At 34.0% G+C, this 15,277-nt stretch overlaps 1 protein-coding gene across 1 annotated transcript in view; it reads right to left on the minus strand.

Annotated features, from left to right (window-relative positions):
• The window catches only part of LOC123703751 (ribosomal protein S6 kinase alpha-5-like), a 103,938-nt gene that overhangs the window by 46,925 nt on the left and 41,736 nt on the right, over positions 1-15,277 (minus strand). The window contains exons 3-4 of the mRNA XM_045651866.1: positions 8,443-8,576; positions 6,843-6,927 (exon numbers count right to left, since the gene is read on the minus strand). Of these exons, the coding sequence (XP_045507822.1) occupies positions 6,843-6,927; positions 8,443-8,576 (219 nt within the window). The remainder of the gene's footprint in view (positions 1-6,842; positions 6,928-8,442; positions 8,577-15,277) is intronic.

Here is a 15,277-nt window from a genome sequence, read left to right on the forward strand (position 1 = left end):
CTGCGGTTGACGCACGTGCTTCTATTTTTTTTATCAAAAGCATAAAAACTTATTTCTTGCAATGTTTTTTCTATTTCTAATTTAATTTCAATCAAAATTAAATTAATAGCAAGTAGCAAGGTAATAATAGATTTAGAAAGAGAAATCTGAGAAATTGGTGTAAATTGTCGTTATTTCTTGTAAGGATAAACGCAATTCACAGGCTTCTCTGATTGAATTTCTTTTAAAATGTTGTCTTGTTTAAAATTATAAATTACATAAATAACAGAAAACCCACTTCTTGCCTCTTTTTATTTATTTATTTTGCATTTAGCTAAACAGTTTGAACCCTATGTGCTTCGATAATCGAAATAATTTCCCGATAAACTCTTTTCAGCACGCCCTATCCAAAACCCACCTATCTATTCTAGAACATTCTCGAACATTCTAGAAGCTTCTATATCCAAGATGGCCGCCACCCGCCACCGCTCACAACCTACACCGCACACAAACTAGCCGCACGTGCAATGCAGCGAACAATAGTTTAAAACGGAAAAAAGTCCACGGTCCGTATTGTGTACATTAGGATATTACGGAACGCCCCCGTTTTATATTCGCAAATTGTGATACTAGATATACCCGTGGTTTTGTTTGGGAGAAATGTTTTAATTCGCATTTGTATTCTAAAGGCATTTAGTGAACAAGCTGGCTTAATTAACTGAATATGAAACGCATAATTCTGTAGAAATTAGTTGATGATCTCGCTCGCTGTTAAGGTACTTTATATCAATATCACATATTTTGAAATATTTTACTCTATTTAGAAGTTAGGATCGCATCACAAATTTGACTTGATTTGATCTATAGATTGGCCAAAAGATACAAAACAATTTGGGAATTTACGTTCATACGTAGGTTTAAGCAACTACGTTACAATTAATCATCTTTGGGTGTTCCCTATGTCTCTGGAATATGCATTTTAATACTCATTATCACACTACAAATTCTATAAATCAACAAAATACACACAAAGGAAGGAAGTCGCATTCCTCCACTCTATCCATGATCATAAATATATTATTTCGCACGTGACTGATCTCCAGACACATGTGCCAAACTCAACTCCGCATATTATTTCTAAAACCAAAAATATGATAAATTTTATTACCAAACTTTATTACCCGATACATTCCGCTCTAAATAATAAATATTCTTTAGCTATTAAACCAAATCCTAATTAGAATACCTAAACATTAGTAATCACTAAGCAGTGGCCTGAATTGTCGTAACCCAAAATGTTTAAGTGGCACGAATAGTTAGAATCTATCTAATGCTTTTTGACCTCACGACTATTGTTTTTATATTTTATTTTATTACACGAGTTTGATAATTGCAAGTTGATTATTTTGAAGGTTAGTCTGTTTTGTCTTCAAGTTACGTGTGCAAAGAATTGATCAAAAATCTTAAAAAAAAATACCAAAAAATAAGAGGAATGGTTCGTAAAAATGCTACTCGTATTCGAAAAATCGTATAAACCTATGAAAATATATACGACTACGATATGAACAAAAATCACTACACACTAAGAAAAAATAATAACAAATATACAAATCCACTATCCGCAAAAAAATACTTACGTACCTAATTTTACTACTCACTTCTCCCTAAAGCATACTCTCACCTACTTTAAACACTCAAACAGAAACAAAAATATGAGCCAATCTATATAACATAAGTATCGAAGATGCAACGATGTGTGAAATTAATCGATGCACGCGTCCACGTGTCTGCAAACTGCTTCGCAACCCTGGATAGTGAAGGTCCCATATTGAAATTATACACTATAGAAGTATAGAGAATTAGTAGAAATTGTTTAGACTGCTATCTATAGATTCTTAATTCGTATAAACTTGGCTAAAATTTTTGAGATGCAGAAGGTACTAACTAAAAGAAAATGTAACAGGATAAAATGTTAAAGGTTTCTATTGAGGTTTTAGGCAAAAAATACGTTTACGAATAGTCACTGGCCTATAAAACAAACATTGTTTGATATGGACCTATGCTATGTATGCAATGCTTATAAACAATTATTTTTAATAAGATTCGTAGTCGAAATTCGACCTCGTCACACTTACGACTCTGACCTGCATTCCACAACACATACATTCGACAAAACTGCATTGTAATACATAAACAACGATATAATATATTGTCTCATAGAGACACGTGGACACCGTATCCATACTAGCGAAAGTAACTCTGTCTGTCTGTTACTCAATCACGCCTTAACTACTGAACCAATTTTCATGAAATTTGGTATGGAGATATTTTGATACCCGAGAAAGGACACGCTACTTTTTATCACGGGAAAATGACGCTATCCCGGAAATCCCACGGGTACAGGAATTATGCGGGTTTTTCTTTGACTGCGCGGGTGAAGCCGCGGGCGGAAACCTAGTTAATATATAAATAGTAGCTATGTATTTAATACATAAATACCTAACATAAATGTAATTCTTATTGTTTACCAATTTTGTTTTGAAAGTAGGATCTTTCCCAAGATAACCATAATGTACTTAAACACGATTAAATAAGCTCAATCTGTATGTTTGTATGTAACCGAATCCTTTTGACTAATTTTGACCTTTACACGGATAGATTGCACACTTATCGAGGATAGGTGACCATACAATAATTTCTAGAGTTTAAGCATTTTTTACTATACTTATAATTATTGCCAAATAAAAATTTCTGAAGAATAAAGGAATAATACTTAACGGAGTCCACGCAAGCAAAGCAAATTTCTACCCAACTAAGTATTTCACCAATAAAATATTGCTATAAAGTTTCACACGCAAAACAAATTATCCACACCAATTTCGTTTGCGTCAAATTTTATAATTATTACCCCGGCTCCCACAGAAATGAGAAACACCGTTTCGAGCGTCCGTTGCACAAACTTTGAACGCACTGGGTCAAGGCTATCCGTTTTATAGTGATTTGATATTTTGCAAACGAATAAAATACAAAATTTTATTGACCTTGTCTCGAGTTTGATTTAAGGAACACGGCTTACGCTGGGTTGCAGTATCGAACTCTGAGCCGTAATATTTTAAAGGTTAGAGATGACGTTTTCAAATGCATAATAAGTTAATAACGTTTAACACCTCGTATTTACTAATCTTAATAAAACAAATTGAAAAACTAACTTATAGAGGCAAAAAAATAATATTACCCCTTTTAAGTGTTACTTAGAAAACTTCTCAGTGAAAAGATAATTTTCAGCGAAAATCTAAATTCTAAAGCACGTGCCGCGCCACGTGTCCTTATAGATACACGAGCGAAGAGAAAACTTGTTTCCACGTTTTAAAGTGAAACTTTTATTACATCGTCTCAAACTTTTTGGTCTGTGTAGCGCATGTCGCGTGTATCGCGGCTGCCGAGTAGGTATACCTACTCGGCACGCGACATGCGCTACACAAAGCAGTGTTCGGAACCGTTCGACCAGTTTCACTTTTACCGTGGTTTCATAAAACCACACAACATTTTTTTCTTTTAAATTTTTGATTTATTTAACGTTTTACTAATATGTATTATAAATAAATGCGAAGGTTTGGTGAGTAGTATGTTTACTTACTCTTTCAGGAAAGAAGTGCTGGACGGACTAGGGTAAAAGTTTACACTAATATAGGACATAGGATCATACATTAGAACAACACATGAACTATAGAAATAGGTAGGTACCTTTTTTTTTTTTTTTTTTTTTTTTTTTTAAGTGGGGAAATCTTGCATAGATACCCACGGCGTCCGGGGAAAGGGCCGCGGGTTATGTCGGATTCCTACCGACCAAAACCCCACTGTGTTCCGTCAAGCCACATAAACGACGGGGCCACGGGTATAGGTAGAATTCTTCCGTGACCCAATAGGTAGGTACCTGATTTTTATTTATTAACCCCTAAATTTACCAATATTTCATGATTATCAATGATAAATGTATTATCTCTAATTTACTTTCACATAATTTGACCTTTAAAGCTTACAATTATAATCAACTAGCTTTCCGCCCGCGGCTTCGCCCGCGTTTTCAAAAAAACCCGCATAGTTCCCGTTCCCGTTCCCGTGGGATTTCCGGGATAAAACCTATCCTATGTCCTTTCTCGGGTATCAAAATATCTCTATACCAAATTTCATGCAAATTGGTTCAGTAGTTAAGGCGTGATTGAGTAACAGACAGACAGACAGAGTTACTTTCGCATTTATAATATTAGTATGGATTATCTTCACTCACGACGTACCTGTAATAATAATTTCAGTGAACTTTCAACGTTCGCGTAATCACCATATAAAACGGGTCAAAGAGTAGGCGATAAGAAACAAACCTGACCTATAATAAGGATTGGAGAAATGCGGTCACAACTACACTTACATTGGTGTTGATAATTCAATGTAAAATCGATTAAAAAGTTTGTAAAGAAAATATTGCCGCTATCTCTTCTAATGATAATTTACTGCATTGAATTCATGGTAAAAGAGAAAAAGGTAAGTCTCTATCCAACATAAATTTTACCTTTAAATATAATTTAAGTTAGAAAGACGACGAAAAAGGAATCATTTCTGCAGAAGTATGTTTTGTTTTGTTGTTTACAAACCAAACAAAACTAAACTTCAAAATAACTCATACTTTCCCACTATAAAAGTGCTGAAGCGATGATTTGTTCTTTACAAACACATTCCTCGCTGCGGATCCTCGCACATCTCTAGTAGAGAAGCACCCTAAATTCATTGACTCTTCCAAAAATTGCACATTCATACATGTAAATAATAAAATAGGCACAAAAGAGCACAGATAACATTAGAGAGTCGATTATATTCATCGTATCAGTGGGACAAGGTCGCCTTATGTGGGTCGGCTGTAGTGCCACGCGTTGGTCAACCGCCCGCGCCGGCTTCTGCGGCACCGGTCGAATTGTAGTATTGTTTTATATTATACTAGCTGTGCTCCGCGGTTTCACCCGCGTGGCCACGCTCCTGTTGGTCTTAGCGTGATGATATATAGCCTATAGCGTTTCCCGATAAGTGAGCTATCTAATAACGAAAGAATTTTTCAAATCGGACCCGTAGTTCCTGAGATTACCGCGTTCAAACTTATTAAGAATTTTGTATCCAAATCGAAATAAGGTAAAGTATAAATAATAAAAAGTTAGTTTACGTTAACCAAGGTCTCAATTTACAAAATAAGTTATTTTGTACCAAACAGAATTAGCATTTTGTTCATACACATTATTAACCTAATTTGTGAACTGTTTTTGTATTATTTCGAAATAAAATAACGGCCTAACTTTGTCAAGGTTGTATTTTTCAGGTAAGTTTGAAATTTTAAAAATAAACAAATTAGTAAATATGTTGTTTTTATGTACATTTCGTAATCAAACATATTCTAACATTGTCGAGGTTGCGTTTTTGTACATTTGTAGAATTTAAAATTTTCAAGTGACCTAATTGTTAATTATTATTAGAATTCGTTTCTACAACTGTGTGTATTTAGAAATATAAACATGACCTGATTTGTCAAGGCTATTTTTTTGTATTACTTATTCGTATTCTTTAATATTTTTTTAAGATTATTTATGTAAATCTTATTAGTTCACTAGTTTTAGTTTACTAAAAACTTTAGATTAAGGCATGTACTCAATACTATTGCAAAACTATATTGACGATAGCTAAACCAAAACACATTATAGTAATTCTAGTATAAGCCATATTATGTAAAACATTAAAACCTAATACATAATAACAATACAAGCAATAAATAAACCACAAACATGAAACCACAACGAAACACCGTGGGAGAATTGTTACCACAATTTTCGGTGTTTAACTGATACAAACTGAATATTTATATTTTTTCACATTTAAGCGTTAGCTTCTATTAAGTATCCTGTGACATTATCATCTAAATCCATACTAATTACTAATATTATAAATGCGAAAGTAACTCTGTCTGTCTATCTGTTACTCAATCACGTCTTAACTACTGATCCAATTTTCATGAAATTTTGTATGGAGATATTTTTATACCCGAGAAAGGACACAAGCTACTTTTTATCCCGGGAAAATAACGCAATCGCGAAAATCCCACGGGAACGGGAACTATGCGGGTTTTTCTTTGACTGCGCGGGCGATGCCGCGGGCGGAAACCTAGTATAAATATATTTTATTCAAGACTATTATGGAGAAAATGATAAAAATATTAATATTGAAAAAGAAATTTTCTTTCATGAGTTAGGAACATAAATCAATCACTCGTGACAAATTGTACTTATTTTTTATTGACAATTTCAATTACTTACATGAACATAAAGATCAATTTATAGATAAATTCAAACAAAAACCAAATCTATCCTCTTTATTATCATTTATTCTAGTAATTATAGTTTAGAATTACAGATACCAAGCGAGCAAAACCATCTGAACAAAATTGTATATCATCGTACAACGCTAACTTAAATCGCCTTGACCCGCTTACTCGCACCGGAATCGAACCTATTACTCATGTTATCGACTATCGACAACTTCACTGTGTAGGTAGTATGTATTTGAATTTTGCATATAGATAAGGAATTTTATGATTTTTAACGGATTTAAAACGCGATTTATTTCTATTCTTTCTTTTTAAAGAATGCCATAAAACCAAAATATCAGATTCAACAAAACAATAAAGTACAGTAAATCTAGTACTAACGAATAAGGTACTGTAAATATTTTACACGATAGGCGGCCTTATTGCTACACATCAATCTCTGCCAGGCAACCTGGTAGAAAAGGAAATGTAAGAACTATACACAACACTTATATACACTTACCTAATATAAGGTGTAGTTTGGTGTCCGTTTGAAACGCATAGTGCAAAGTGACGAGGAAGGGACACGCTCGCACCGCTTCTAAGACCTGTTAAACAAATACAATATACATAGTTAAATCATCATTAAAATCATTCTAATTTCTTCATTGATACAGCTTATGTAGGTGAAAGCCATAATACACAAAAATTTGAAGTGTGATTTTTTAGATGTAATGTCGTCAAGTTTTTCAATCTAATTGCATGCTTCGGATCTTAGCTTCGGATAATAAAATTATATTTAAATTTTTCTTCTCTAAATAGAGCATCATTACATTACATAGTATAAAACAAAGTCGCTTTCTCTGTCCCTATGTCCCTTTGTATGCTTAAATCTTTAAAACTACGCAACGGATTTTGATGCGGTTTTTTTTAATAGATAGAGTGATTCAAGAGGAAGGTTTTAGTACGTAATTTATTAGGTTTTAGACAAAGCGGGCGAAGCTGCAGGCGGTAAGCTAGTTGTACATAAAGTACAGATATGTAGGAATACAAAAGTCGGAAGCCTTTCTGATGAAGCATTAATCATTATCACCTTAGTCGATTATCTACAAACAAACAAACAAACTTTGTTTGATTGTAATGAATAGGCTCATAAACTACTGGACCGATTTTAAAAATTCTTTCACCATTCGAAAGCTACATTATCCACGCGTAATATAGGATAGGTTTTATCCCGGAAGTTCCACGGGAACGGGAGATACGCAGGTTTTTCTTTGAAAACGCGGGCGAAGCCGTGGGCGGAAAGCTAGTTATTTATATTGCTATGAAAAACTTATTTGTACAATCTTTTCAATAAAACTTATTCACTAGAAAATCCGTCAAATAACTAAGCTTTATTTCACGGTGTTTACAAATATCGTGTTTACACAAAACATGCCTTTCCTTCCTTCTAAATCCATTTATCAAAATCACACTACTATTTTCGGCACACCACTCCACCTAACCCCATTATTCACTCACATCGGAAGTAGTTACCGAAAGGCTTAATGCCACAGTGCAGATTACCCGATGCCTAATTGGATTATTCTGTTATACATATTTGTATGTTTACACATACTGTAAAGCGTGGAGGTAGGTAGCCTGTGGCGTGTTTGTGTAACGTGATTTTAAATACATACTTCATCTGTAAGTGATTCTGTGAGGTTTTAAATATTTTATGAGTTGTAGAACAGTTGTAGTTAACCTATATATTACAGGTAATAAGCGAACGCTATTATCTTAAGTGTTTGGCTTAGTAAATGTTAATTAATTTTATGATGGAGATTGACTTTCTTATAAAGCTTATTTGGTCGGAAGAAATTATATTTGCAAGACGAATTAGGTAAGCGATTCTATGCACGTACATTTTATAGTTCGTAGTGTATATACGTAGCGTACATAGCAAAAAGCGTAACAGCCTAAATCCCAAATGATTCATAAACGAATAATGTTGCAAAAATGTTTTAAATTTGTTATTAAATGTTCATTTTGCATTTCACCTATCAATACGTGTTTTAGATTAATTATATCTTCACATAAATACGGATGAAGTCGCGGTATACAGCTAGTATACAATCACCCACCTGTCTCTCCGTCCTGGTGTGTTCAGCCGTTTTCAGCTTCTGCACTATGGACGCTTTCTTGAGAAGTTTCATCGCGTACAGCTTGCCTTCGTCCACCCCACATCGCTTTTTAACTAGGAACACTTTGCCATACGCTGAAAAAGAAGAAAAATATAGTTTAATTATTTAATTTATGAATATGTGTATTATGAATATGTTATATATATTAACTAATATTATATATATAGATTATAGATATGTAAAGTTAGGTTAACACTGAGTAGTTATTTTCTAGTAACTACACCTTAAAACTATACGATATATTTTTTGCATATAGCAACAAAATATTATAACAAAAATAAGCTTCAGGTGTTTAAATTCAAATTTAACCTGCTTATTTTTTTTTTTATCTTGGGACATTAATTAATATAATTTAACAATAGAGAACAAACCACCTGTATTTATCACATATATCATGTAGGTATACGATAAAAGCCTACAAAGCTGTACACATATAGTTAGAAGAAAAGAAAGAAAAGAAAAAATGTTTATTTGGCAAAATAGTGAGACACAATACAGTAAAAGCATAAAAAAAAGAATTACAAAAAAGAAATGAATAAACAATACAAAAACAAAAAATAAAACAATGTTAGATAAAAGTGCCCCCGTATCGCCAAAAAGGATCGAGTCCAGCATGTGCCAGGCATATGCCTGGCGCTGGTTTTCGACAAGATATATATACCCTATAAGACCCGACTCACGGATGTGAGACGACGCAATGATAGTATGTACATAATAGGTAAAATAGTGTTTATATTATGAAATGCATATGAGTGTGTGAAAATTATATATATAAATAATTATACAATAATACAATAAAATAGTACATACGTATAATATACAGGGTGCAATCGTCAAGTGCGCACAGGCGATTATAACGCAACCATTAAAGATAACAAAAAACTTTAAACTGATATCGAAAGTATTCAACCCAATGAGTAAAAGTAGTTCACTTAACCAATCAAAATAAAATCAGGTACCTAACTACCTAGTATGTACAGAATCTTAAGACATAATAATAACAAATAACTACAACCAAAGTGAGAAACATTGCCCTATTATTATTATTCAGAATTGTCCGTGAATGAAGTTTACCTGGTCAACGAAAAGACGGTGTATTTTCTACGTATTGTTACAAAAAATACAATAGTAGTAACCAGCTGGTCTTTTTAATCTGCTACATTGAATCTATAGTTTGAGGAGTTTAAACGACTCTGTTTTTAGTCCTACTGTTTTTGCGAATGTGTCGAAATTATTGGAAAGTAGTAAGTACTATTTCTGAATTCAGAGAAGACCGTGTGTCTGTTTATATGTATAAATGTAATGTATACGTCTATCGCAAATTTTGGCGCAAAATTCATCAAACCCAAACATTTATTTATTCCAAATGGCTTTTTAAATCGTGATTCTATACAAATCTGCCTGAGAAATTACACATAATGTTATGCAGCAATTTCGCAACAAGAAACGATATTAATCAATAATTAATTATTAGATAATATCAAATCGATCAAAAGTCAAGACCAATTTACACATTAGCATTACAAAAATCACGTCAAAAAACCAAACATTAAGTAGGTTGAGGGTTCACTCGATTTATCACCTCGAGCTAATAATAACAGATTAGAGTTGGAACCATCTGCTGCTACACATCCGGAGGGACAGGACGGACGGACGGACAAAAAAAACAGCTTTCTTTTCGACTATACGTAATATCTATGTTGATTGACGTTCTTAATACGAATAGGTAGGTTATGACAAAATTATGCAATGTTTATTTTAATTTTAATACTTTTTTTTTTATTTATGTAAGGTATGTATAATTCTCTGTTACAACATTATGTAAATACAATTTTTGAATAATCTATAATTATATACCTACCTACATAAAATTTATGAAAAATCTAAATAAGTAAAAAATTATCTCATTAAAAAACTCATGTCCAATCCTCTAACTCCAAAATAATACCCAATTTCTTGATCAATTTTTCTAAACAAGATTTTTTTTTATTCCATGTTTATCATTATTTATTCACAAAGACGGGTTATTTATTTTTTCCATCATAACCTACCAGTATAAGTCTACCTCAAACTAATTATAATTTGAATTTTTCGTAAATAAACGCTATAAAAATACCCAAAACGGGATTAAAACCAACGGAGTAGATAATCACATCGGCTTATATACTCGACTACCTTCAAATACTAAAAAATTGTCTAAAAATAATTCGCTGAGTTGGCACCACGCCGCACTTTCATATTAAACTACTGACCCCATTTAAGGGTTCAAAGAATTGGATTTTTTGATATATATATAAAAAAAAATGTTATATTAGTTGACATTTTGATAAATATAATGGCTTTTACTAAACTGTCAGTGTTAGCTGGAACGGCTTCGCCCGTGGTACATATTTCGCTATAAAAGGTAGCCTTTCTCAGGTATCAAAATATCTCTATACCAAATTTCATGCAAATTGGTTCAGTAGTTTAGGCGTGATTGAGTAACAGACAGACAGACAGAGTTACTTTCGCATTTATAATATTAATATGGATAAAGAATATTAGTAACTACTAGGTAAGTAATAGATTTTCAAGGTAGTCCTATTTTAAGAAATTAATTAAAATGAGGTTATTTCAATTCGTATTGTCTAAAAATACAATAATGTATTAATAATAAAATATAATATGAAGTAATTTTAGAATATCCGTAGCAAATACTTAAATTTTTGTAATGAAAAATGTTAAAACAATTAACCCGAGTTCGTCTGTCTGTCTATTATTCTCTACAAGGTATACGATAAAATTCGAAAGTAAACATTCAATCACAAATCTTAATCGAATTTTCTAGAACGATTTTCATCGGCACACATAGGTATTAATAACATATCAAACAGTTAGAAATTAAAGACTTTTTAACGGATTTTAAACGCGATTTAATCATTATATTATTTTCCCGACGTTTCGAACACTTTACAGCGAGCATGGTGACGGGGAGACTGAGATGTTGTACGTCTTGACGGTCATTCACAAATTATTATTTATTGTGGAATGGTGAATTTTACATGCAGGTTGATGGGGTGGCCATGGGCTCTCCAGTATCACCCGTTGTCGCTGATATTTTTATGGAAGACTTCGAGGAGAGAGCCTTGGCCACAGCACCAGTCAAACCGAGACTGTATAAACGCTATGTAGATGACACCTTCACAATACTCCCTACTGAACATATACCTGCATTCTTAGAACATCTTAACTCCATACATAAAAACATCCAATTTACTATGGAGTTAGAAACCAACAACCGTCTAGCCTTTCTTGACATTTTAATAATGAGGGGACGGGATGGCATGCTCAACCATACAGTGTATAGGAAAGCCACTCATACTGATAGGTACCTCAATGGTGAATCTCACCACCACCCTTGCCAACTAGCTTCTGTCGGTAAATCTTTGTTTCAGAGAGCCCGCCACCTCTGTGATGCTGCCCACCTCAACGGGGAACTGCAGCATGTCAAGCGGGTACTACGTAACAACAAGCTGCAGGCGCCTCCACAGCATCACAGGAGTCGAACGAAGCCACACACAGTTGAAAGACAACCGGCCTACCTACCATATGTGAAGGGAGTTACTGACAGAATTGGAAGAATCCTAAGACGAGCTTCAATTAAAACTATATATAAGCCGCACAAGAAGATAAACCAATTCTTGAGACCAATTAAAAGTAATATTCCTCTACAAGAAGCAGGCGTGTACAAGTTAGACTGTGATTGTGGTCTCTCATACATCGGCCAAACAAAAAGAAGCATTGCTAACCGACTGAAGGAGCACATTGCGGATATCAAGCATCGGCGTCACAAGAAGTCTGCGGTATGTGAACACACACTGGACAACAACCACTTCATAAGATTTGACCAACCACAAATCCTTGCCAGAGAAAATAAATTTTTTCCAAGACTTGTGCGCGAGGCTATTGAAATTAAAAAACATACAAATTTCAATAGAGAAGATGGTTTGAAACTCTCTAACACCTGGGATCCTGTTATTAAGAATTTAAAATCCCATGTCAAACATACCAAAAGACTAGAAGACACGATCAGCCAATACTGCCAACATCCGGAAAAATACTCCACATACCAACTACGGAGGAATAGGTGGAGGTAGTTTACAAGTAACAATTTGTGAATGACCGTCAAGACGTACAACATCTCAGTCTCCCCGTGACCACGCTCGCTGTAAAGTGTTCGAAACGTCGGGAAAATAATATAATGATTAAATCGCGTTTAAAATCCGTTAAAAAGTCTTTAATTTCTAAATGTATAATACTCGCGTAAAATCAAACCCTAGAAAATACTATATCAAACAGTTTTCGCGGTAAAAAACACTGACCTAGGTGGGACATTGAACCCATTTATTCTGTACGAAAACATTTGTGCAAACTATCATTACACATATGTATGATTTTTTGCAGTATTTTCAGTTTTTCAGACAAATTCCCAAATACATATTCATATAGGTATTGAGATAATGGCGTAATCGTATATTAATAATCAACATTTTGATATATTTTTTTTTCATACTGTCCTGCATTTAGATACGTGACATATTTTGAATATCCATTCTTAATAGATATTGCGGTTAAAGGCGGCGCATTTCAATTAGTATTCCTAAAAAAAGGAAAAAACTCAAGAAAGTAACTATACGATTTAATTAAAATTGCACGTGATACACACACAAATTTTGATATTTGTAAAACTTCCTAATTCTTATAATTCAAAAAACTATCTACCAACTTGCCCCGCGAGTAGGTACGTCTCCAATTTACCTTTTAAAATAGTCCAATGCTCTTTGTGTATCACATAAGGTCATTCGTAATACCTAATTTGTTTACGCGTAAATCATTGACATTCGTTCACACTTCGCACAAAAACTAGCATAACAAAACCTAGCCATTGTATATTGACCTCTTGGTTGAATGTAAGTTCATAGATGATGGAGTCCTGTGACATTTATTAGAGACAATTTTTTTATCTAACCAATTTAGTAGGACCTATCGCGACCTATATTATGATCGCGGAAGAATTCCAACCAACACCCGCGGCCCCGTCATTATAAAAAGGACCTATCTATTACTAGCTGTTTCCCGCGGTTTCCACATTGCTCCGCTCCTGTTGGTCTTAGCGTGATGATGTATAACCTATAGCCTTGCTCGATAAATGGGCTATCTAACACCGAACGAATTTTTAAAATCGGACCAGTAGTTCCCGAGATTAGCGCGTTCAAACAAACAAAAAAACAATCAAACTCTTCAGCTTTATAATATTAGTACAGATGTGGTAGTGGAGAGGTTACTTCTAGTGGTTATTTTCTAATTATGGATTTATTTATGATCTTAATGACTATATTTCAAGTTTAACTTAATGATAGTCACCAACATAATATTATATTACAACGAATTGTTAATCGTTTGGACGTTACAGTTACACTTCACGTTAAGATAAATATTCAATTATTTACAAATATAAACAATTGATTAACGATCGACCCAATACATCCATCTACTAATAATATCTCTATATACACTCACCGGCACGGAATCTTGGCCACTGCAAATTTTTGCGTAAAATAACACTATTTATTTTCTACTACAAAATTCAATAAAAATTTTATCAAAACTAGTTTCTTTAATGTTTTTACTAACTTTTAGTAATAATTGGAAGTTTATAAGAAGTACTACCGCGTAGATATGAATTAAACAAGAATTTACGCTTTTCCTGTGAAATTTAAATGATTTCTTAAAAAATGCACAAAAATTAGAAATAACGTTTCCATAAAAAAAATTTGAACCTTTTAATATAGGGTGTTTCCTTTTCTTGCCTTAAACAATGTTTGCATCCAGTCTAGCATACTCTAGAAGACATTTTTGATGTCCACTTGAGCTATAGTGTACCAAATGGCCCCAGCTGTATTTCTAAGCTCATCTTACATTGGTGCTGGGTTGGAATCGAACTTTATGTTTCTTATAAGAATGTCCCAGATGTGTTCTATTGGATTAAGATCCGGGCTACGAGCTGGACACTCCAATTTTTCAATAATAACCTCTTGAAGGTACTCTTATACGCATCGTACGACACGCGAACGTGCGTTATAGTGTATTAGTAGCAAATTTTCTTCACTGATAAACCTGTAATAGGGCTGAACATGTTCCTGGAGAATTTCCTCAATATACCTGATCAAATTTAAGCCATTATCTACGATAACTAACTCCGTGCGAGCATCAGAACTTATACCTCCCCATACCATTATTGACCCTCTATGAATAATCGCAATTTGAGTGTGGTGATGGGTGAAAACCTCTCTTCTCGTGTCCTCTATACTGACTCTTGGTTATCAGAAGCTCGTAAAGTGCCTTAGCAGTCATCTGTGAACACTTCACGAACGCACTGGACGTGGGTCCAGTTTTCATGTTCTCGTGCAAAACGAAGACGTGCTTCTCTGTGATATATGAGGAGTTCTGGTCGGCGTGCTGGTCTGCAAACCTTCAAATTAACTTCCTTCATTAGTCTTCTCACCTATTGCTCACTCACATTTATTATCCTGGTGTTTTAAAGCCGTTGGCGTATCTCAAAAACTGTCAGAAAGCCATTTCTGAGTATCTCTTGAACAATAAAGGGGTCTTCTCAAGCTGATATGCACCTCACGCCTTCATTTTCTGGTCTGCACGTGTAGCTGCCAGTCTCCTGGTATCTCCTCCATGCACAGTGCATCGCTGAACGTGGTATGTATTGTACATTAGGTACTTT

The sequence above is a fragment of the Colias croceus genome, chromosome 27 (assembly GCF_905220415.1).
Source record: "Colias croceus chromosome 27, ilColCroc2.1".
Taxonomy (NCBI): domain Eukaryota; kingdom Metazoa; phylum Arthropoda; class Insecta; order Lepidoptera; family Pieridae; genus Colias; species Colias croceus.